Source organism: Herpailurus yagouaroundi, unplaced genomic scaffold, assembly GCF_014898765.1.
Source record: "Herpailurus yagouaroundi ecotype Mexico unplaced genomic scaffold, PumYag 220, whole genome shotgun sequence".
Lineage (NCBI taxonomy): Eukaryota > Metazoa > Chordata > Mammalia > Carnivora > Felidae > Herpailurus > Herpailurus yagouaroundi.
Window position 1 is genome coordinate 4114152 of NW_024412451.1, and position 24029 is coordinate 4138180.

Here is a 24029-nt window from a genome sequence, read left to right on the forward strand (position 1 = left end):
CCCCCACCGTCTGGAGAGTCCCGTTCAGGAAACTCATGCTCCCGGGCTCGGTTCTGCTGGCCCGAGGTCTGCGGAGCTGGGACCACACCTGAAACTCCAGGCTGGGAGGAGGGAAGGAACCAGTGGGAAGCTGGGTGCTTGTGAACACCTCCAGGCCAAGGTGGTGCATCCAGGTGGGACACGGATCCCAGGATCCCACGTTCCTGGGTCTTGTGACGGATTGCTTCCTAGGTCTTCCCAGGGCCGGGTACAACCACTCCTCTCCCCCCTCCCCGCCCCCCCTTTATCGCTGTTTCGAATCTGAACTATTCCAAGCATTCATGAAATGATAACAGGCTGTTGGCAGCTTCATCTTCTCCTGACATTTTTGCCATAGTTGCTTCAGATTCTGAAAGGGAAACAGCCTGACGAGAGGAACGTCCATCCGCGGGATAGGTGGCTAAGAGCGGGGACTCTTAGCCGGCCTTGGCTCAGGCCGCGGCCTGGCCCCTTACCAGTTGAGGGCTCCTGGGAGTAGAGATCACGGGCCTGAGCCTCCCTTTCCCCCTCTGTGGAATGGGGCTAATAAAAGTGCCTATCCCGGGGGCGCCTGGGTGGCTCGGTCGGTGAAGCGTCCGACTTCGGCTCCGGTCACGATCTCACGGTTCGTGGGTTCGAGCCCCGCGTCGGGCCGTGCGCCGACAGCTTGGAGCCTGGAGCCCGCTTCGGATTCTGTGTCTCCCTCTCTCTCTGCTCCTCCCCCGCTTGCTCTCTGTCTCTCTCTCTCTTTCGAAAATAAAGAGGGATTTAAAAAAAAATTTTTTTTAATCTTTAACATTTTTAAAAGGTTTTTTAAAGAATTAAAAAAAAATAAAAACATTAAGAAACAAAGAAAAGGTGAAATGGGTTCGTGTGGGTAGAGCACTTAAAACCAGCGGCGGGCCAACACCCTCCCCTCCCCGCGGCCGTTCCGACACGTGTAACCCACAGATCGATACCGATGCGCTGCCCTGGTCACTTGGGGACGCGTGAAAACGCTTGAGTGGCCCAAAGCACCTGTTCCCGCTGAGGCTGGACGAGGCAACACTTTGACTTCTCATTTCACTTCTCACGATGCTTAGCGCCACCTGTTTACATCCTTCCTGCTTCTCGTTGGCAGTTTTGCTGTTAAAAACGGCCCCCCCCCCCGCCTAGCACCGAGTGCCGTCCCGGGTCCCCGAGGCGGCCGTGCAGAACGGAGGCGCCTCGGATAACGAGAATCGACTGTTTTATCAGGTCGAAGCCTCAGTGAATTATGTCGTGTTAAGTGCCAGCTTCGTGCCCAGCTCAGGTGACACCGTGTGGCCAGCCATCGCGCTCCGTGCGCGCGTCTCGTGCACGATAATGTCCGGTGTTGGCTCTCGTGCTGTTAAACTTGTGTTTGGCCCCTTCCTTCCTCACTGCAGCTCCCTCCCTGTCCCTGGCTTTCTGTCTCACAGCCTCCCTCTCGTTCTCTCTCCACAGCTGGCCCCCGAAAGGACACTCCCCAAGTCCCCAGCCGGGGGCCCCGCATAGACCTGGAGTGGACACCCCCTCCTTCCCTTCATGATTCGTTTGTAGCGCAGGTAACTGGTCGAGGGTCCCGGTTCGTGCCCCGAGGGGCGTGTGTCCCTGATTCCACCTCCCTGGGCCCACCTTGACCCCTGGGCGGAGAAGGAACGTTCCTTCCTGGCGGAGCCTGGCTTAGCCCCTCCGTCTCCGGCCTTGGACCGCCCCCGCCCCCCCCCCCCACTCCCCACCCCAGCCCCTGCCCTGGGCTGGTTGGGGAGGGCAGGGCTCGCCGGCCACAGGAAGAAGGAAGCGTTGGTGGGGCTGGGATGTGGAGCCGGACAGAACATGTTGTCACCGCTGCGAGAGGCAGCGAGAGCCGGGGAAGGACCTCCAGGGACGGTCCCCGCGGCCAGTCATTGCTGTGTGTTGGGGGGAGCCTGTGCCTGCCGGCTTCGCAGGCCCCGAACCAACTATGAGAAGCCCCTTCCCGAGACTCTTTATGCCCCTGGAGTGCTTGGGGGATCCTGGGAGTTGGGGTGACGGTTGGGGGTGGCGGTCACAGAACGCTGTCACGGGGGAGGGGCTCTAACCAGCTGGGGGCGCACGTGAGGTTTTGTATGTGTCTGTGTGTCGCGGGGAGGGGAACCCATGACAGTCACCACATCCTCGGTGAGGTTCGGGACTGTTCCCGCGTAGGGCAGACTCCCCCCCGCCACACCCTGCTCCGGGCCGGACCCTGCGTTCAAGGCCTGGCTCTGCCCCCTGTCGGCTGGGAAATGGATGACGGTCTCCACGTCCCCAGTTACTCCTCTGCGACGTGGGGATGGCAGGACCTCCCCCCTTGTGGGGTACCGTGAGGATCGAAAGGGTTACGTGTGCGTGAAGGCCTCAGCGCAGGCCCACATGCGATCAGGGCTCACGTAGTCTCAGTCAGTGTCCTCGTCGGGGGCATCAGATGCCGGGCAAGAGGTCGGGGAGGAGGAAAAGGCAGCTGTCTCCGGGCAGGGGGCGGGGGGGGCTCCTGGAAGGCTCTCCCCGCCCCCACCCACACCTGCAGACTCCAGGGAACAGACACCCTGACCTTCCACGGACGGACGTTGGGCCCAGGGAACTGTCCTTGAAGGGAGGGTCCTGGCGTGCCGCACAGACGTCTAACCTTGTGTCCCCTGCCCTCCTCCCGCCCCACCCCGTGCAGTGGCGATGGATGATGAGGATGGGAGGTGCTTACTAGACGTGATTTGGTGAGTAACGGCCTCCTCCTGCCCTCCCTGTCCCCCCCCTCCCGCCTCCCCCCCTTCACCTCCTCAGTGTCTCTCCTCTTCTGTCTTTCAGCGACCCTCAGGCCCTCAATGACTTCTTACATGGATCCGAGAAGGTGAGTGCTGGGGCAGGGAGGGGCCTCCCTGGGGTAGGGGCCTGTGGAACTGGGGGCCGAGAGACCTGTGCCCCGGATTCAGTAAACCTCCGCCTCGCGCCTTCTGTGAGCTGAGCCCCCGGGGTCATGGCCAGAGCAGGGGAGGTGGCAAATCCCTGCCCTCACACCGTACACATTTCCTCGGGGAAACAAAGCAGTCACCGACCGCGCCCTGCAGAGCAGGATAAAAATAAGAATGTCACTTGCACAACAAAACGGTTTCAAACAAAGGGGGGGGCGAGGGGGCGGCGGGGGGAGGCACCCATGCTGCTCTGGGCAGAAGGGCAGGCAGAAAAATACAGGAAAACATGCTACGGTCAGTGAACAGAAAGAAGGCTGGTGGGGCCGGACTGAAGGGGAAACTGGTGGGTGGGGGGGACACTGGAGCGGACAAAAGTCACAGGTCATGAGGGGCCTGGAGCAAAGCAGGAAGTAGAAACGGGCTGAGCCATGAGGAGTCGTATCGGTTGTCTGGGGCTGTGTAACAAATCATCCCGACGCTTAGTGACTTAAAGTTTGTTAGCGCTGTCACAGTTCCTGAGGGTCGGGACTTGGGCAGCCGCTTCGCTGGGTGCCCCTGGCGCGGGGGCGTCTGTCCTGAGGTTGCAGGCAGGATGTCGGCCGGGGCCGCTGTCATCCGAAGGCTTGTCCGGGGCTGGAGGACGGGCTTCCACGATGACGCGTTTCTGTGGCTGTTGGCCAGAGGCCTTGGCTCCTCAGCACATAGGCCTCCCTGTAGGGACAGCTTGAGTGTCCTCAGGACGTGTCACTCTGGCTTCCCCCACAGTGAGTGACCCCAGGGCCAGGGCCAGGGCCAGGAGGAAGCTCAGTGCCTCTTATGATCTCACCACCGAAGTCACTCTGTATTCGTGAGAAGTGAGTCACTGAGCCGGCCTGTGATCACAGGGAGGGGAATGTAGCGCCACCTCTTGGAAGGAGAAGCGTCAGACGACTGTGGCGTGGCGGCGGGACGATGGCGGCTGGGGCCGTGGGGTGGGCACTAAAGGGGGGGGGCTCCGGGCGCTGGCTTTGGGGTCTGTCTGGAAGGCAGAGCCGACTAGACCCGCTGGTGGAGGAGTCGTTGAGGAGGAGCATGTGCGAACGCCTCCTAGATTTGAGTGGGTTGTGTCTTCTGAGGCTGGGGGTTCGGGGGGCAGATTCCACGAGCGCAGGGGGGGCCCCTCGTTGGTGGTGCTGGGCGCCCGGGGTTCTGGAGAGACATCCACATGGAAAGAGACTGGGGAGGCTCAGCCGTGGACGCACATTCCGTGGGCCCTTCCGTGGACGTCAGGTGCTGTTTCAGAGATGCGCCTTGGGAATCCGGTCCCTGCCCTCCCGGAGTCAGGCTGGGCATGGGCGCTAGGTGCCCAGATGGTGGGGGGGTGGGGGGCACGCCGGGCACTTGGGCCGCGTAGAGAAAGGAGTGACTTGGTAAGGAGAGACGGGTGGTTGTTGGGAGAAGGGGGCGGGTCCGTCGGGCCCCGAAGGATGTGCTGTGATGAAGGCTGAAGGCGGGGCTCAGCTTGGGCAGAGGCACGGAGGCAGGAGTTTAGAGTTCAAGGCAGGCGCGTCGGGAGAGCCTCGGACTCCGTGCCGGGGACACCTCGGGTTTTAAACACGCCGCCAAGCCCCTCTCTTTGGGGCCTCTTTTCTGGAGGCAGAGTGTCCCGCGGTGCTGACGCCCCAGGTGCTGTCTTTGTCCCCTGGTCCGCTGTGACTTCAAATTGGTTTTTGTTCTAGAGCAGGGCCAGCCCGCTGCCCAGCTGACCTTGACCTGGGGTGGGGGCGGGTCTTGTTGCAGCTGGATGGTGACGACCTCCTGGATAACCCCGGGGAGGCCCAAAGTGCCTTCTACGAAGGTCCTGGGGTAAGTGACTCAGGGGTTCGGTGGGGGGCGGGGGGCGGGCTCTGAGTCACGGCCCGTGGTGCCCCTGGAGGCGGCCGGCGGGAGGGAGGCCCTAACGGCAAGAGGGAAGGGGGTCACGTTCACCCCCTGAGGCGCTTTGCCTGGAGGAGGGTGGGGGGGCCACAGGGGGTGGAGGTGAGACCGGGTGGGGTGGCCCTGGCTCTGCCCACCGGCTCCTCGGGAAGAAGGGGAGCGTCCCGGGTCCCTGGCTTTGAGGCAGAGGCCAGCTCTGGGGTTCACCAGGGGACACTCGTCTAGGGAGCAGGCAGTGCGGGGGCCTGGGGGCCTGTCCCTGCTTAGCCGTGGTTGGGTGTCCCCCAGGGGAAGGGGAGGGGACCGACTGACGCAGACCTCAGTCTCCATCTGGAAAATGGGGGCACGGGTGCCAGGCAAAGCGCAGAGTGGGGAACGCAGTGGACGTTAATTAAGCACCTGCTGTGTGCCTGACCATCATGCCGCTTGACCTTTCCTCTTCCTCCTCTTCTGCTGCTTCTCCCTTCCTGCCCCCTTCCCAACCCCCCTTCGCCTCATCCCTCCCCCTCCTCCTCCTGTCTTCTCCCTCCTCCCTCTTGTCATAACTGTCATTTATTAACACTTACTGTATGCTACCCAGCCCTTTCCGGTCATTTTCACGTAGTGCTCACGACAGCTGTGACAACATGTTCTGAATAATTTTTATCTTTCATAATATAAATGATTAATCTAGAACCTGACCAATAAACCTTTATTTGACCCTTTATAGACCCAGGAACAGTGACGAGCCTGGATTGTGACTTTGTGATTAGTCATGTTGCCATCCTTTTTAAGTTTCTTTTATCTATCTATCTATCTATCTATCTCTCTATCTCTCTATCTAGAGAGTAGGGGAGGGACAGAGAGAGAGGGAGAGAACCCCAAGCAGGCTCCATGCTGTTAGCCCAGAGCCAGACACGGAGCTCAGTCTCGCGAACCATGAGCTCCTGACCTGAGTCGCAATCAAGCGTCGGACGCTCAACCGACTGAGCCACCCAGGTGCCCCGTATCATCCTTTTCTAACACCCGTGAAGCCCGGGGTCCGGCTTCAAGCCCCCTGCGTGCGATGTCCGTGAAGGTCATGACCGTCCTAGGAGGCAGGTTTGGTTGTGGCCATTTAAGTGCTTAAGAACTCAGAACCGTCCGGGTCTGGGCTGGGGGCTGATCGGGAGCCACATCCTGCCAAGCGGGGGCGCGCAAGTCTCGCCTGTGCCACATTTGCTCAAGTGCCCGTGCGTGTCTCGATCGTACGTGCCTGGATCGCAATCCGGGACAGCGTGGAAGGCGCTGAAGATGCGTCCGACTCAGCACGGCCGGCCCAGAGTAAGGCCCCCGACGGTAGCTGCCGCTGTCCCTAACGAGCACAGCCCCGGTCTTCGATCCGGAAGCTTTGGGGGCCGGGCGTGTTTCAGAACTCCGGGTCCTTTCAGGGGTTCCGGGAAAGGGATGCGGGACGTCACGCGACACGCTCGCTCCCCTCTCCACGGCCCGCCTCCGGAAGGGTCGCGTCACGTGGGCAAATTGTGGCTCTCCCCGAGAGCGGCCGTAATCACTTTTGGTCAGGGTTTGCTACCAAAAGGGTTAGGAAGGCGTCGGCGGCCTTCGGGGCGCTTCTGAGCGTGGGAGCTGCACGTGGAGGTTTTATGGGCCTTTATGGCTCCTTCGAGGAGAGTTTTCATTCCGTTCCGCTGACGCGTGCAGATGGGGAGAGCGAGGCCGGAGAAAGCAAGCCCCGGGTTGCACGGCAGAGCCCGGCGGAGGCCGGGATTCGAACGTAGGTGGCGGCCACGTCCAGGTGAAGCGTTCTCTCTGGCCGCGCCGGCACCGAGTGCCCTGTGCGTCAGCCCCTGTCCTGCGCCAGCCCCTTGTTAACCTCCGTTCTTCCTCTCCCACCTCGCCCGGCCTCCAGCTCCACGTGCAAGAAGCTTCTGGCAACCACTTGAGCCCGGAGCCCACGCAGCCGGCCCCCAGCGTGGACCTAGACTTCCTGGAAGATGCCATCCTGGGCTCGCCTGCCGCGGGGGGCGGCGGCGGGGGCGGAGGGGCCGCCGACCAGCCCTGCGACATCCTCCAGCAGAGCCTCCAAGAGGCCAACATCACTGAGCAGACCCTCGAGGCCGAGGCCGAGCTGGACCTGGGCCCCTTCCAGCTGCCCACCCTGCAGCCCGCGGACGGCGGGGCGGGCCCGGCGGGGGCCGGAGGGGCCGCGGCCGTGGCCGCTGGGCCCCAGGCCCTGTTCCCGGGGGGCACCGACCTGCTGGGGCTGCAGGCCCCCCCCGCCGTGCTGACCCACCAGGCCCTGGTGCCGCCCCAGGACGTGGTCAACAAAGCGCTGAGCGTCCAGCCCTTCCTGCAGCCCGTGGGCCTGGGCAATGTGACCCTCCAGCCCATCCCGGGCCTCCAGGGCCTGCCCAACGGCAGCCCTGGGGGCGCCGCGGCGGCCACGCTCGGCCTGGCGCCCATCCAGGTGGTGGGCCAGCCGGTCATGGCACTCAACCCGCCCGCCTCCCAGCTCCTGGCCAAGCAAGTGCCCGTCAGCGGCTACCTGGCCTCGGCGGCCGGCCCCTCGGAGCCGGTGACCCTGGCGTCGGCCGGCGTCTCGCCCCAGGGGGCGGGCCTGGTCATTCAGAAGAACCTCCCCACCGCCGTGGCCACCACGCTCAACGGGAACTCGGTGTTCGGAGGGGCCGGGGCCGCCCCCGCCGCGGCCGGCGGGGCGCCCTCGGCGGCCCCCGGCCTCGGCTCGTCGCCGCTGGTCCCGGCGCCCAACGTGATCCTGCATCGCACGCCCACGCCCATCCAGCCCAAGCCCGCCGGCGTGCTGCCCCCCAAGCTCTACCAGCTCACCCCCAAGCCGTTCGCCCCCGCGGGCGCCACGCTCACCATCCAGGGCGAGGCGGGGGGCCTCCCGCAGCCGCCCAAGGCCCCCCAGAACCTGACTTTCATGGCAGCGGGCAAGGCCGGCCAGAACGTGGTGCTGTCGGGCTTCCCGGCGCCGGCCCTGCCGGCCAACGTCTTCAAGCAGCCTCCGGCCACCACGACGGGGGCCGCCCCGCCTCAGCCGCCCGGGGCCCTGAGCAAGCCCATGAGCGTCCACCTCTTGAATCAGGGCAGCAGCATCGTCATCCCCGCCCAGCACGTGCTGCCAGGCCAGAACCAGTTCCTGCTGCCGGGGGCGCCCGCCGTCCAGCTGCCCCAGACGCTGTCGGCCCTGCCCACCAACGTCGGCGGGCAGATCCTGGCGGCCGCGGCCCCCCACGCGGGCGGACAGCTCATCGCAAACCCCATCCTCACCAACCAGAACCTGGCGGGCCCGCTGAGCCTGGGCCCCGTGCTGGCCCCCCACTCGGGGGCCCACAGCGCCGCCCACATCCTCTCGGCCGCCCCCATCCAGGTGGGCCAGCCGGCGCTCTTCCAGATGCCCGTGTCGCTGGCCGCGGGCAGCCTGCCCACACAGAGCCAGCCGGCGCCCACGGGGCCCGCGGCCACCACCGTCCTCCAGGGGGTCACCCTGCCTCCCAGCGCCGTGGCCATGCTCAACGCCCCCGACGGGCTGGTGCAGCCGGCCCCCCCGGCCGCCACCGGGGAGGCCGCGCCCGTCCTCGCGGTGCAGACGGCCCCCCAGGCGCCACCGGCCGCCAGCACACCGCTGCCTTTGGGCCTCCAGCAGCCACCGGCGCAGCAGCCCACCCCCCAGGCCCCCGCCCCTCAGGCCGCCGCCCCGCCTCAGGCCACCACCCCACAGCCCAGCCCGGGCCTGGCGTCCAGCCCAGAGAAGATCGTCCTGGGACAGCCACCCTCCGCCGCCGCCGCCGCCGCCGCCGCGGCCATCCTCACTCAGGACTCCCTGCAGATGTTCCTGCCGCAGGTAAGTGGCCGGGGAGGGGCGCGGACAGGGGGTGTGTGCTGCGGGGAGGGGCCGGGAGCTGGAGCTCAAGGTGTGTGTGTGTGTGTGTGTGTGTGTGTGTGTGTGCGCGCGCGCGCGCGCGCACGGGGGCGGGGAGGCAGCGCCTGGCAGGGGGGCGTCTGGTGGGCTTGGGAGGGCGTCTCAGAGCGGCACTCCCTGCTCCCGGTGATGCGTGCGTCCCCGAGGGGACAGCCCAACAGAAAGACGAGGAGGGGGACTGACTGGCAGACAGGCTGACTGTCTGCTCTCCTGCTGGAGGGGATGAGAATCAGAGAGAGCCGGGCAAGACACAGACAGACAGATGGGCAGACAGACAGATGGGGCGGGAGGCCGCGGGCGAGGTGGAGCCGGAGGACTGACGGGACCTGAGCGAAACGAACTTGCTGGGGTAGCAGGCTCCCTGGTGCCCGGACCCCGGGGTCCGAGCCGCCCCGGCCTCTGCACCCGGCCTCTCGGTGCCCCTGCGCCCGGTCCCCACCACCCCCTGCTCTGGGACGTTGGGGAGCCCGGGATCTTGGGGTGGGGAGGCTGCGGGGGCCGTGGGGTGACCTTCTGACCCTGTGCGGGCTGCCCGTTTCAGGAGAGGAGCCAGCAGCCCCTCTCCGCAGACGGCCCCCACCTCTCCGTGCCCGCCTCGGTCATAGTCAGCGCCCCGCCTCCCGCCCAAGACCCAGCCCCGACCACCCCCACCGCCAAAGGAGCTGGCCTCGGCCCTCAGGCCCCCGACAGCCAGGCTTCCCCGGCGCCGGCCCCCCAGGTAGATGAACCCCAGCAGCCTCTGCCCCAGCTCAGACCGAGCCTTGCCCCTGCAAACCCCTCCTTCCTGCTCCCCCGCCTCCCCCTCGCTCTGGCTGCCCTGTCTGCCTCTCTGTCTCGCTGGCTTGGGAAAGGTGTCCCTTCGCTCCCCAGATCTTTCCTGAGGGTCTCCTGGTAGCCGTGGACTCCTAGGACCAGAGCCAGGCCTGGGGGAGCCCACACCGTAGGCAGGGACACGGGGTGCACACGGCAGGCACTTCTTTCCTACAGTGACCATTTTCGCCTCCGGAGGAGTAACACGGTCAGAGGGTTCGCATCTCAAAAGATAACCAGAGATGTAGCTGAAAAGCCCTTTCTCCTGAGCCACGGATTCCCGCCCTGCCTCCCCGGGGCGGTGCTGTGCATCCTTGTCCACGCGTGGACAGGCAAGGCGGCGCCTGGATTCTTTTCTTCCCACTTCGTACAAAAGCAGGAGCACACTCCGCATGCGATTTTGCACCTTCTCTCGTTCAGGGACTCATCTCGGAGACGTTGCTTCATTCTTTCGCGGACCGCGCCGTTCTCCGCCGTGCCGACGGGCTGGCATTTATTTAACTGGTCCTTGTTGCCGAGCAGCTAGGTCCTTTCCAGCCTTTGGCTGTGAGGAACCAAGCGGCAAAGCATCGCCGTCTGTACGTCACTTTGCGGGGCGGGTTCTCAAAAAAGGAGAGCGCCGGGTGTCACAGGCGCCTGTGGTTGTGACGGGTGGCGCCAGATCGCCCTCTGTGGAGTATCAGTCGGGGCACCCTTTAGCAGCGGTATGTCGTCTGTGCCCGTTTCTGCACGGCCTCAGCAGTGTATTGAACTTCGCCCGCCTGCCGGGTGAAAAGCAGCTTCTCGCCTTGTTTCGGTTTGCGTTTCTGACCACGAGATTGGGCAGGTGTTCGTAGATGTTTGTGCTTTCCGTGGAATCGCCTGCTCGTACCCCTTGCCATTGAAAATTTGGGTTCCTGGCCATTTTCTTGTTGATTCGTAGCAACTCTTTACATATGAGGAACGTTGGCCTTTGTCTCACGCGAGCCATCAGCACGTGGGAGTGCTTTTCTGGGGACGATGTTGTACTCGCTCAGGAAGGACTCGTGGGTAGGTCGACGAGCGCAGGCAAGGGGCGGAGGAGGAGATAAGTCAGCAAGGTGAGGGTGGCAGAAAGCATCATGGACTTTGGCCTTGGACGACCACGATGTCACTCTCAGGTTCTGCTGCTTGCCCCGTGACCTTCAGCAACCAGTTTCTTCTTTCCTGAAACAGATGGAGAAGCAGAAGTGGGGGAGGGGACAAAAGGCCAGGAGGCGCCCGGCGTGGGAGCAACTCACGCTGGGAGCAGTGTTTCTGGAGCGGGCCAGATACAGGCCTTCCAGAAAGCAGCTTCCATGGTCCGCCGTTCCAGGGCGTTCGTAGGATTTCCTCCGAGCGCTGTGGGTGCCACGGCACACACTTGCCGTGAGCAGTCATTCCAGTTTACCTAGTACCGAGGACGTTCTTAGAAGGCAGGACTTTTTTATTTTGTTTTATCTTATTTCATTTTATTTTTAGTGTTTATTTTTGAGAGAGAGAGAGAGAGAGAGAGAGAGAGAGAGAGAGAGCAAGCAGGGCAGGGGCAGAGAGAGAGAGGGAGACACAGAATCCGAAGCAGGCTCCAGGCTCCGAGCCGTCAGCACACAGCCCGACGCGGGGCTTGAACTCAGGAGCCGCGAGATTACGACCTGAGCCAAAGTCGGACGCTCAACCGACGGAGCCACCCAGGTGCCCCAGGACTTCGTCGTTTTAAAACTGAGACCGTCCCGGGCAAACCAGGATGCGTGTGGTCACCCTCCTTCCTCCTCACGACCTTCCCCAGCCACATCGTCTCAAGCCGTAGCCCGCTCCCTCCGCAGCCCAGCCCGCCCTGGCCCTTGCCTGGTTCGTGTTTCTCCGTAGCACTTCCGGCCGTGTGACCGACTGTCTAGTGTCCTTGTTTACACGGTTCTGGCCATACTGTGAACTCCACGAGGGCAGAGAGTTTTGTCCGTTGTCTCTTTGCCGTATCCCCAGTGGCCAGAACGGTGCCAGGCACACAGCCGACCCTCAGTGAGCCTGTATCGAATAAACCAACGGAGGAAATCATTTATTGAAGAAACGAAACACACGTACGAAACAGCCCCGCCGGTGCTGGCTCTGTGCCGAGTACGCTCCAGTGGAATCAAAGGGAGAGAACGTTCTGGGAGGAGACGCGGTTCAGCTGCAGGTGTGAAACAGCCTGCTAGATGAAAGCATTGAAGGCAGCGGGCTGCCCGTGAGGAGGCCGGCGAGGGTCCTGCTCTAGGCTAAGTGAGCAGGAACAGCCTCTGGGGGGAGGAAGTATTTGAGCTGAGGCCCGAAGAAGGAGAAGTTGTGGGGAAATAGCATGTGCAAAGGCCCTGAGGCCAGGGCCAACTTGGGATGCCAAGAAATGGAAAGTAGGCTGGAGTGGGGGAGGGGGGACAGGGTGGAGCGAGATAGGGTCAGAGAGTTCGGCGGTGCCTCGTGGGCCAATAAGTTGGGCCCTGGCAGTCACGGGGCCATGGCCTTGTCTGATTATACGATTTTCAGTGATCCTTTTGGCTTCCACTGGAGAGTGGTTTGGTGGGCCATGTGAATGGAGGTCCAGAGATCCTCATGGGACGAGGACAAGGACAGTGCTTCAAAGGGGTGGTCACAGTGATGGTGGAGGCAAGTAGACAGGTTCAGGGGACGGTTTGGAGCTCGCTTCAGGATCAGAGGCACGAGGAGGAGGGCATTATGGGAATAACTTCGTGAACGATACCATTTCTCTTACGGTGAGACCTTGGATTGTGAGTAACTTGTCCTGGGAGCGTCCCTCGCAGGCCCTTGTGTTAGCGGACATGTCTAATAAATTGTAACTTGCTAGGCGAGCGAGGTCTCGCAGCCCGGGTCGTACGGGACGCCGAACGCCCCACGATCACAACTGAGCCTGTGGTTCTTGAAATTCACTCTGCTCTACGAGTGCTTTGGATTACAAGCATGTTTCCGGGACGAATTACGCTCGCACACCCAGGTTTTCCCGCGCTTCTGCGTGCTGTTCCAGACACTTTACAAGCCTTAGCTCCTTGAAACCTCCCTCAGGTAGGCGGTGTTATTATCCCCATTTTACAGGTGAGGAAGCAGAGGCACAGGGCGAGGCAGTCGCTTGCCCGCGGTTCCCCAGCTGGTAGGGCCTGGATTCGAACCCTGACAGTTTGTTGCCAGAAACACCCGAGGGATGCAGGAAGCCAGAGCCGAGCGTGAATCGCGGGTCTGCTTCGCGTCGGGGGCTCTGAGGCGCAGTTGACTCGTCTGCAAAATGGGCACGAGGCCACCGGCCTCACGGGCGCTCGGCACGGAGCAGGCATTCGGGGAGCAGATACGTGCCACGAAACAGTGGTAACAGTGCTGTGGCTGACCTTGGAGAAGAGAGGAGAGTGTGCACGGAAGCTGGTTCCCAGTCACACACGCGCGCACACACACACACGGGTCTGCACCGTGTAGGCGGGCTGTGGCTTTTGTGCCTACGAGAGCGCATGGCATGATGGGAGGTTCTGGACAGACATCTGTTGGCTGAGCAAGTAGGTGGGTGGGCGGGTGGGGGGCTGACCCGGCGGACAGGCGGGCGAGCGGACGGACTGAAGCATGAAGGCAACACGGAAACGTCAGCCGGGTCCCGACTTGCGATACGCGTGCACGCTCGTGTGCCAGGCCCGTCCCCAGGCTGGAAGGCTGCCGTCAGGTGGTTCTTTCGTGCGGCCCCCGTCCCCCTGCTTCGTGGCCAGCCTTCTGCAGGGACGTCCGGGGGAGGGGATTGAGTTTGTCGCCGCCCCCCCGCCCCTCCAAATGGCCCCCCGGGGGGGCGCGCCCCCCGGGGGGGGGGGGAACGCTGACCATCCCGCTCAGGGAGCGCAAAGCCTCCCATGTATTGTTTATAGCGGGCTCTGGGGGGAAAAAAAAAAGCCACCACCCTTGTGGCCGTTATTCAACAAGCGTTACTCGCGTGTGGTTGAAAAAATTCAGTTTGGGGCGCCTGGGTGGCTCCCCCCCCCCCGCAGTTTCTTTGTAGAGTGCCATCCTGTGGCGTCATAGGGCAGGCACCGCAGACGTTTGAGGCCGGGTCGTTCTTCATCGTGGGGGGCCGTCCCGTGCACTGTGGCGCGTGGGGTAGCATCCCCGGCGTCCGCCTCCTTGTTGCCAGTAACACCCCTTCTCCAGTTGGGACAACCATGGAGATCTTCAGGGGTTGCCGTGTGTCGCTCGGGGGACCGAATCACCTGGGCTGGGAACCGCCCCTGTGCACTTGGCCAGCATCCCTCGTTGTCTGAACTTGGACCCAGGGAGATGCGAGAGCCCGTGTGTGTGCAGGGTGGACACCTACTTTCCCTTTGCGTTTACACACAGAAGCGCCCCGTCCTGTTCTGTATCTTGCTTTGCCGTTCAGCGATACCTCTCGGACCCCTGACTTGCAGACTTTTATTTTTTTTTTAATGTTTCTTTATCTTCAAGAGGGAGAGAGAGACAGAACGTAAGCAGGGGAGAGGCCGAGAGAGAGAGAGAGAGAGAGAGAGAGAGAGAGAGAGAGAGAATCCGAAACAGGCTCCAGGCCCTGAGCTGTCAGCACAGAGCCCAACGCGGGGCTCGAACTCACGGACCGCGAGATCATGACCTGAGCCGAAGTCGGCCGCTTAGCCGACTGAGCCACCCAGGCGCCCCTCCTCCGTTCTTTTTAAATGCTGGTCACAACCCCACTAAAATGACCGGGCTGGTCACCACCATTAACCAATAGGCACTGGGTGTGGTTTGAAAACCACCGTCGAGGAGAACAGCCGTGGGGCAGTCATCAGGCATGGGGGCTCTGGAAACCCCGCCCTGCCCCTTACAAGGCTGCGACCCCAGCCAGGTGACTGACTTCTCTGTGCCTCAGTTTCCTTCCCTGTAAAACAAGGGTGATGATAAGAACATCTACGTCACAGGGTTGTGGTGAGGAGTAAGTTCATCCGCGTTAAAATGCTCAAACGGGGTCAGGCGTGTTGAAAATGCCACCAGGTGAAAGAAGCCGGGCAGACGCTCTGTAAAGGGCCAGTAGTAACCATTTGGGGCCTTGTGCTCTCTGTCGCGGCCCCAGAGCGCACGTAAACGAGTGAGCGCGGCCGTGTTGCAATAAAACTTTATTTATGGACACTGAACTTTGAATTTCCTATTATTGTCACCAGTCACAAAATATTCTCCTCCTGATTTCTATGCCACCATCTAAAAATGTAAAAAACAAAAAAACACACACACAAAACAAGCCTCTTCTTAGCTTGTGGGCTATATACGGAATGATAGGCCAGGCAGGCCAGGCTGGCCCCGTCGGCCCGTGGGCTGCAGTGCCCCATAGTTTCGTTATTTATTGACATGGTTCCCTGTTGGAGAGAATACCGAAGGTGGCTTCCTGGGCAAACAGCACTTCTATAAATACGCCGGTACCCAGGTTTTGCACGGTGGTGTGAAAATGCCTGCAGGGTACGTTTCTAGAAATGGAACTTCTAGATCAGAGAGTGGATGCGCTTCCCAGGCATTTTATGGAAGGCGTTGAAGCGATTGTGCCGTTGTGGGCTTTTTTGCCCGTGAAGCCTCCTCCGGTGGCTCCTGGCCAGGCCGCGGGATGTTCCGAATTCGGCACGAATGCCTTCTACATCTGGGCAGTGGGACTCTCCTGATGAACGGTCCCCTCATATGGTAGTTTTTTGAAACATGACCGGAAGACTCCTTTCGTGCCGATTTCGAGAACTTCTAAAACACGGAAAAGAACGAAGAAGGAAAATAAGTCTGTGCAGGGGCCACCGGTAACATTTGGGGGAGGGGTCGTGAAGTTTTCTTTCAGCCTGATCTTCTCCCCCAACCCATTTCAGACATTTTTTAATTCGGGGGCGACTGGGTGGCTCAGTCGGTTACGCGTCTTGATTCTTGATTTCGGCTCAGGTCACGATCTCACGGTTTTCGTGAGTTCGAGCCCCTCGTCGGGCTCTGCGCTGATGGCGTGGAACGAGCCTGCTTGGGATTCTCTCTCTCCCTCTCTCTCTGCCCCTCCTCTGCTCGCTGTGCCCCTCTCTCTCTCAAAAAACAAACCAAAAAATAAATAAAACATTTCTAATTTTTAGCGTTAGGCGTTCTGTGCACATGGCTCAATCATCCGAAAGCAGTTCTTAGCATTTTAAAGCCCCACCCCAGGCCTACCTTCCCAACCCACCAGCCCCTGCAGGAAACCACAATTCCTTATTTGGCCTATAGACTTCCGTGTTGCGCGCGTGTGTGGCCGGGGTTACGTGTGGATTTACGTTTCTCCTCCGTCTCCGACCGCCCAGAAGGTAGCACATTCTAGGCCCATCTTGGCGGCGGGTGGAGAGTTTCCTGGATCCCTTGGTGCAGCTGGGCAGTGTTCCTCCATTTCCCTCCGCAGTTGGACGTGAAAATGGGTCCACGGGGCGCTTTTGGTGTGCATTTCTCTGGTTACAAGCGAGGTTGAACATCTCTCGAAATAGATGAGCCTCTGTGTTTCCTTTTCTGTGTGCTGTCTGATCATGCCCTTTGCCCCTTGTTCTCACTGGTTGTTAGTGATTTCTGGAGGCTGATGGCATATGCTCTGAATTACAACTGTTTTCCCCCGTGTTATCATTTGTTTTTTTTTTACTTGGTTGGGGAGTGGGGGGGGGGGGGTTGCTGTGTTTGTCTGTATACATATATTTTTTTCATTTTTAATGTTTATTTTTGAGAGGGAAAGAGACAGAGTACAAGCAGGGGAGAAGCAGAGAGAGAGACAGAGAGAGACACAGAATCCGAGGCAGGCTCCAGGCTCTGAGCTGTCGGCACAGAGCCCGACGCGGGGCTCAAGCTCACGAACCGTGAGATCATGACCTGAGCCAAAGTCGGATGCTCAACCGACTGAGCCACCCAGGCGCCCCTGTATTTGTCTGTATTTTTAATAAGTAGGGGACGAATTTTTTTTAATTGTTATTTTTAAATGTTGAAAAAGGATTTGAAACATACAGCAACGTTCTAGGAACTGTAGAGAACCCATGGGTGTTCTTTGCTCTGTAACAGGATGTATTAGTTATCTGTTGCTGCGTAACAAATTGGCCCCCCACACTGAGCAGCTTTAACCAATAAGCATTAACTTACCTCGCATAGTTCATGAGGACTGGGAATCTGGAAGCAGCTTAGCTGGAATCTGCTGGCTCACGGCCTCTCATGAGGAGGTCAGTTAGGGCTGCCGTTATCCGAAGGTTTGTCGGGGCGGGAGACTATGCTTCCAAGGGGGCGCGCTCACGCACCCCTGGCAGATGGCCTCAGCTCCTCCCCACGCAGCCCTCTCCAAGGGGCACCTCAAAACCCGCTCCAAGGTTTGCTTCCCCCAAAGTAAATGATCCACCAGAGAGTCCCGGGACGAAAGCCGCGGTCTTTTCTAGAACTGCATCTTGGAAGTGGTGTATGCCCATCTCCGCCAAATCTGGTGGTCCCAGAGACTAACCCTGGGACGAGACCCAGGGTGGGAGGAGACCGAATAATGAGGAGGGAGGTGGGCATCGGTGGGGGCCGCCTCGGAAGCTTGGCTGCCGCCCCGATGCACCCGTCGGCCGCGTGCTGTGCGGTCTTTATCCTCCATTCTCTCGAGGTGTATCCGTTTTTATGCTGAAGCATATGCGTCTCAATCGCAGACGTACTCCTTTCCTCCTTAATGCCTCAGCCTTCGAGAACAAGAGTGTTCTCTGACTCGACCGCCGCCCAGTTACCAAATGCAGCAAATTGAGCATTGAGACAGAACCATTGTCCATGGTGCGTAATTTATGTAGCCACTTGTCCAGCGGTCAGGTAATACGTTCCTCTCCTTACTTCCCTTAGCTTGCCGGCCGTCGTCTGGCCACCTCGCTCAGCTTCCCGCCTCACTTACTTGGGCTTCTCGAACCTGCTCTGGCCACGTGGGTTGTTTCCCCGCGTTCTCTGTTGTAAATACTCCCCCAACCATTCAGCAAGTGCCTGAATGGTTCCCGTCCCAGATTCCTAGAGGGCGGTGTACCAGGTCAAAGTCATGACCCTTTCAAAGCCCCCAGGCCAGGGGGCCCACCCGGGCGACAACCTCACCGGCCCCGTGTGAGAGCCGAGGGCCTCTCGGATCTCTCCTTAGAGGTCGCAAGCCTTCGGGGAGGTGTGGATTGATTGGTTTGGGGGGGGCTTTCGGTTTGAACGGCGGGAAGTTCTTCAGGGCCAGCCTCGGAAGGGTCCGGGGCGTTGGAGCCTTGACATCATGAGTCGGCCCACGTTGGGGGCTCAAGGCAGAGAGCCCCGGCTTTGGAGCCTGGTAGCCCGGGTGGCCTCGGGAAGTCCCCTGAGCCCGAATCCTTCCCCATCAACTGGGAAGTCACTGGGCGGGGTGAGGCAGGGGGACTCGGGACCAGCCCGTCTCGGCACCCTGACCTCCGTTTCCCCCCCGCGTGAAGTGGTTTCAGCGTCTTCTCTGCTTTCAGGCCCGTGGAGGGACCACACGTAAGTGGTTGCAGGTGGCCATCCCTGCATACATCAGTGTGGGCTGTCCCCGGGGTGTGGATCCCGTGACAGCAGAAGGGGGCCAGCCCGGGGGCGGGCACACAGCTGGTGCTCACGGGTTAGACGGGGGCTGCCGGGGTCGTGATTCGGGAGGGGACAGCGCAGAGGCACTCGGTCGGAGGTGTGTTTTAGGCCAGGTCACCGTGTACGTGTAACAGACCCGCGCCCGGACCGCGTGTGCCCGTCTGAGAGACACAAACACACAGACACACGCACACGTGGCCCCCCGGGCAGGCCCGCAGCCACAGCCACACAGGCACACGGGGGCAGAGGTCGCGGACACTTACAGGGCCCACGGCTCTGGACCGGCGTCCAGAGGGACCTGGCCCTGACCCTCAGTTGCCACCCTCGTCCTGGGCGCTCTGGGGCCCCCAGCCCCCCCTATCGGTGCTGGTGTCCGTGTTCCCGGCTCAGCCGGACGGCCAGGCCCCTCGGGGCTGGCGGCCGGGATGCCGCCCCTGTCCGGCCGCCTCCTTCCCCTTTGCTGCTCTGCTCGCGCTCCCTGGCCCCCCTGCCTCCCCGCTGGGCAGCTGGTGTGGTGCCCCTGCCGCCCGCCCGCCCGCCGTCACCACTGCTTGCCCCGCTGGTGCTCCTGAACCCTGCAGAGCTCACCCGCGTGGGGGGGGAGGGGGGAGGGGACCTCCAGGGAGGGGGTGAGATCAGAGGAAAAGGGACCGAAGTGGGGTGGGGGCAGGTGGAGGGGTGGGGTCGGGGGACCCGTAGGCGGGTGGTGCGGGCTGTTCGGAAACGAGGGGTGGGAAGGAGAAGCCGTGCTGAGTCCTTTCTCTCGAGACAAGGGGTGGCTCGGGAGGAGGTCGTTTGGTGGGGGCGGCTGGGGTGCCCAGCGTACTGGGGCAGCGGGAGCCAAGGTTGGTTCTGACCCCCGCCCCCTCCCCTCTCCCTCCCTCCCCCTGCCCAGATCCCGGCAGCGGCTCCACTCAAGGGCCCAGGCCCCTCCTCGTCCCCGTCACTACCTCACCAGGCCCCTCTGGGAGACAGCCCCCACCTGCCCTCCCCACATCCCGCCAGGCCCCCCTCCCGCCCGCCCTCCCGCCCCCACTCCCGCCCGCCCTCCCAGCCCCAGAGCTTGTCCCGCCCGCCCTCAGAGCCCACCCTGCACCCTTGCCCCCCGCCCCAGGCGCCCCCGACTCTGCCCGGCATCTTTGTCATCCAGAACCAGCTGGGGGTCCCGCCACCGGCCGGCACCCCGGCCCCCACGGCCCCAGGCCCCCCCCAGCCCCCGCTGCGCCCCCCCTCCCAGCCCCCGGAGGGGCCGCTGCCCCCGGCTCCCCACCTCCCGCCCTCCTCGGCCCCCTCCGTCGTGGCCTCCACGGACGCGTCCGCCAGGCTGCAGGCCCCGACACCGCCTGACTTCCAGCTGCAGTTCCCGCCCGGTCAGGGGCCCCACAAGTCCCCCACGCCCCCTCCGACCCTCCACCTGGTCCCTGAGCCCGCAGCGCCCCCCCCACCGCCTCCTCGGACCTTCCAGATGGTGACCGCCCCCTTCCCGGCGCTGCCCCAGCCGAAGGCTCTGCTCGAGAGATTTCACCAGGTAATCGGAGGCAGGGACCAGCCCCGCCGCCCGCCCTGCGAGCCCTGGCCTCCCCGCACAGTCTTGACGGGGAGACCCTCCCCAGCCCTGGCGCCCGGCCGCCGCCACGCCTAGGTGCCACCTACCCTCCAACCACCTGTCCCCCGTCCTCAGGTGCCGTCCGGAATCATTCCCCAGAACAAGGCCGGGGGGGCCCCCGCCGCCCCGCAGACCTCCGCCAGCCTGGGGCCCCTCGCCAGCCCCACCGCCTCGGTGCTGGTCAGTGGGCAGGCCCCATCCGGGACCCCCACCGCCCCCAGCCATCCCCCTGCCCCGGCACCCATGGCCACCGCAGGTAGGGGAGAGGTAGCCCCACGCAGGAGAAATGGGGGGGGGGGCTGAAGGCAGGTGGGCAGGGGGAGGGGGTGCGGGCCGGGGCAGAGCTGTGGGTGTGTGAACCAAGGGGTCACCCGGACCTCACGGGACAGGGAAGGTGCAGCAGGAAGGGCTGTCTCCCCCGATCCGAGGGGGCACTCAGTTCAGGGCCAGGCCGGGCTACCGAGGCCAAAGAACCAGAGGAAAGTGGGCATGGGCTTGGGGGTCACAACTTGGAGGGGCCTTTGTGCCAGTGACCCCTGAGCCCGGTCTGCCCCCACCCCCACCCTCAGGCCTCCCTCCTCTGCTTCCTGCCGAGAGCAAAGCTTTTGCCAGCAACCTCCCGACCCTGAGCGTGGCCAAGGCCGCCGCGGCCGGGCCGGGGAAGTCTTCTGGGCTGCAGGTAAGGGGCCACCAGAGTGGGGGGCGCTCTAGGGCCAAAGCAGCGTCACCGGGGAACCGGGAAAGGGTCCGGCGGGACAGAGGAGGCCAAGCGACAGGTGCCCAGTCTGGGCGGTGGGTCCAACACCAGGTCAGCCCGGTGGGTGGGTGCCTGTGAGAGCATGAGACGGACGGAGAGCCACAGACCCCGAGACAGAGCGTGATGACAGGAGTGATGGCCCGAGTGGGTCCCTGGGGGCGGCAGCCGGGAGAGGTTGAGGCTGGAGGAGGAGGGAAGGGTCGGGGAGTCGTGCCATGGGGGGCCCAGACTGGAGGGGGGCAGAGCAGTGTGGGGGAGACTGAGGCAGAGACCGGCTGCAGGAAGTGCAGGGCGGAGGGGGGAGGAGGGAAGGCAAAAACACAGCCGGTGGAGGGACCAGCATGCCAGTGTCTGGGAGGGCCTCGGAGGCCAGATCGCCGCCGGTGGTGGCCGAGAGGGAAGTGGGGGCGACTCCGGACAGTCAGCAGGGTCGGGGGGGGGGGGGGGGGGGGCCGATACCCACGCTGGAGAAGGGGCGGGAGAGAGCCAGGCAGGTTCGACGTGACAGGCGGCGCGTCCCGTCCCGGGGCCGGGACCCCATCGCGGGGGGGTCGGGCGGGGGGGGGCATTGGCCCGCTCACCTTTGCCAAGGGCCAGGTAGAAAGGGGGTCCGGGCGCCGAGGGCAGGCCTCTCTGCGCCGATACCTCTCACCCGCCGGTCTCCTTCTGCAGTACGAGAGCAAGTCGAGGAAACCCCCCACCCTTCAGCCCAGCAAAGAAGCCTGGTGAGTTGCCGCCCCGCGCCCCGCCCCCCGCCCCCCGCCTTCCCGGAGGCTGGGAGCAGGCTGTGGGGACCACCCTTCAGAAGGGGTTAGCTGTGTGAGTTGGGGCAATAGGGTTCCCCCGCAGACCCTCGGCTTCCTCTCTAGAAAATGGGGTGGGAGTCGTAGCGGTCACAGGGCAACGGGTGTGGGTTCCTGGACGCTGGTAAGACGGGCGGGGGTTCGAGGGAAGAGGTGGATGGGAGTCCAGGTTGGTGCGTAGATCGTTGTGGGTCCGCGGGGCTGTTCGGATGGTATTTGGGTGGACGGACGATGGGGGGCCTGGATGGGTGTGGGGGTGGATAGATGGACATTCGGGTGGGCGGGGGGTCTGGGCGGGCGATGGGTAGACCTCGGGTGCTCGCCTGCATGCCCTCTCTCGTCTGCCCTCCCACGGCAAGTGTTTATCCCACGGGCCCAGCCCTGTGCTGGATTCTGAAAACACAGGACAAGGATCCTGTGAAAACACAGGAGAGACAGTCACACCATAAAGCGATATAAGTCACGGCTACGGGCTGTGGTAGAAAACAGCCCTGGAGAGAATTGGATCCTACCCGCCCACCTCCCTCCCCCCCTTCCCAGGGTTGCGGTTGGGACTGAGGCAGACTGGGGACATGCTGACCCCTGGCGGCAGGAGACGGTAGAACAGTAGAGCCTGGGAGGATGCGCTCCAAGCCCTGGCATCCGGCTCCCAGCCCTGCCTCTCCCTCGCCCCGAGTCCCCTGGGTGGAGGAAGGTCACTCCTCTGGGCCTCGAGTCCTTCATCTGTAGAGTGGGGACAGTGAGCGCGCCTACTCCCTTGGGCTGTTGCCAGAGTCCGTGAGACAGAACGAGGCTGCTCAGCACGCATTAGGACGTTTCCCCGGTTGTGGGCACTGGGGGGCCGGGACCTGGTTTCTCCCGGCCTCACCACCAGCTCTGTGTGTGTGTGTGTGTGTGTGTGTGTGTGTGTGTGTGCGCGCGTGTGCCTGTGCGTGTGCCTGTGCGTGTGTGCCGTCTCTCCCCACCCCACCCCACCCCCCAGTTTCCTGGAACATTTGCACAAACATCAGGGCTCCGTCCTGCACCCTGACTACAAGACAGCCTTCCCCTCCTTCGAGGATGCCCTGCATCGCCTCCTGCCCTACCATGTCTACCAGGGTGCCCTCCCCTCCCCCAACGACTACCACAAAGGTGAGCCCCCCCCGTCCCCCCCCCGACTCTCCCTACCTGGTCTCTAGCGTGGGGAGGGGCGTGGGGAGGATCAGCGCGAGCCCCGCCCCCCCAGCGTCTGTGCCTCTGGACCTCGTCTCTTCTTCCTTAGTGGATGAGGAGTTTCAGACGGTCTCCACGCAGCTGCTGAAACGCACCCAGGCCATGCTCAATAAATACCGCCTTCTGCTCCTGGAGGAGTCCCGGGTAGGGTGCTGTCTGTCCCCCTTCCTCCCCGGGAGAGACCCCGCCCTTTTCCCCTTGCCCCCCCCCCCCCCGGGCAGGGTGGAGGGAGGGAGGGAGGCTGGTGGTCAGATCCCAAGAAGGACAGTTTGGAATCTGCTCCCAGCCTTCTGGGTTTGTCCCCCCCCCCCCCGGCCCTCCCCCTCCTGGCTGCTATTCTGTCTTCTCCCCCCTCAGAGGGTGAGCCCCTCAGCGGAGATGGTCATGATCGACCGAATGTTCATTCAGGAGGAGAAGACCACTCTTGCCTTGGACAAACAGCTGGCCAAGGAGAAGCCCGGTGGGTGGGGAGGGGAGGGGAGGGGAGGGAGGGGGAGGGGGAGGGCGAGGTGCCCCCCAACTCGTGCCCCTACCCTGGAGTTAGACGGGGGCTGGGGAGGGAGAGGTGCGTGGCCTCACCTTCCTCCGCCACTAGGAGGCGCCCGAGCCTCGCCTCCGCGCAGTGCCTGGGTCTAGCCTGACCTGCGGGCTCTGAGACCAGAGAGAAGGGAGTTCGTTTCCTTCATCACTGTTTGTCTGTTGCACTCCATCCTGGCAGAGAGGGGACCCCCCCCCCCCGCAGCCACCAGGAGATAGAAAAGCGGGGGAGCAGAGCCAGGACTAGGGTGAAGTCAGCAAGGCGGCTGGGTGACACAATGTAAGGGCCATTCACAGCGGCCGACTCCTGCTTGCACAGCAGGGGGACTTGGGAATGGCAGGGGCGTCGTAGCCACCCGTGTGTCCGTCCTGAGGGTCTGATGAGCCGCGGCCTCAGCCCGCGGCCCGGCGGCTGGTGGCCGCGGGCTGCTCGCCGCACCGGGGCTCCCCCTGGCCGCGCCCTTGGCGGGCGCCTCGCGCCTCTCCTAACCCCCCCCCCCCCCCGCGCTTTCTCCGCCCCCTGGTTTTGCAGACGAGTATGTGTCTTCCTCGCGCTCTCTTGGCCTCCCCATCGCCGCCTCTTCCGAGGGACATCGGCTCCCCGGCCACGGCCCACCGCCGTCCTCGGCGTCCGGGGCCCCCGCCCAGCCCCCTCTGCACCTGCCCACCAAGCTGGTGATTCGGCACGGAGGGGCGGGTGGCTCGCCTTCCGTGACCTGGGCTCGGGCGTCCTCCTCCCTGTCCTCCTCCTCCTCCTCTTCCGCCGCCTCCTCCCTGGACGCCGACGAGGACGGCCCGATGCCCTCCCGCAACCGGCCTCCCATCAAGACCTACGAGGCCCGCAGCCGCATCGGCCTCAAGCTCAAGATCAAGCAGGAAGCCGGGCTCAGCAAGGTGGTCCACAACACGGCCCTGGACCCTGTGCACCAGCCGCCGCCCCCCGCCGCCCTCAAGGCAGCCG

General features: G+C 63.1%; 1 protein-coding gene across 1 annotated transcript in view; it reads left to right on the plus strand.

Annotated features, from left to right (window-relative positions):
• The window catches only part of BICRA (BRD4 interacting chromatin remodeling complex associated protein), an 89419-nt gene that overhangs the window by 53097 nt on the left and 12293 nt on the right, over window positions 1-24029 (plus strand). Inside the window, exons 2-15 of the mRNA XM_040457930.1 lie at window positions 1483-1583; window positions 2705-2750; window positions 2842-2884; window positions 4725-4790; window positions 6751-8709; window positions 9329-9505; window positions 19049-19681; window positions 19835-20015; window positions 20329-20438; window positions 21189-21241; window positions 22302-22450; window positions 22581-22675; window positions 22889-22991; window positions 23601-24025. Of these exons, the coding sequence (XP_040313864.1) occupies window positions 2710-2750; window positions 2842-2884; window positions 4725-4790; window positions 6751-8709; window positions 9329-9505; window positions 19049-19681; window positions 19835-20015; window positions 20329-20438; window positions 21189-21241; window positions 22302-22450; window positions 22581-22675; window positions 22889-22991; window positions 23601-24025 (4035 nt within the window). The 5' untranslated portion in view covers window positions 1483-1583; window positions 2705-2709. The remainder of the gene's footprint in view (window positions 1-1482; window positions 1584-2704; window positions 2751-2841; window positions 2885-4724; window positions 4791-6750; window positions 8710-9328; window positions 9506-19048; window positions 19682-19834; window positions 20016-20328; window positions 20439-21188; window positions 21242-22301; window positions 22451-22580; window positions 22676-22888; window positions 22992-23600; window positions 24026-24029) is intronic.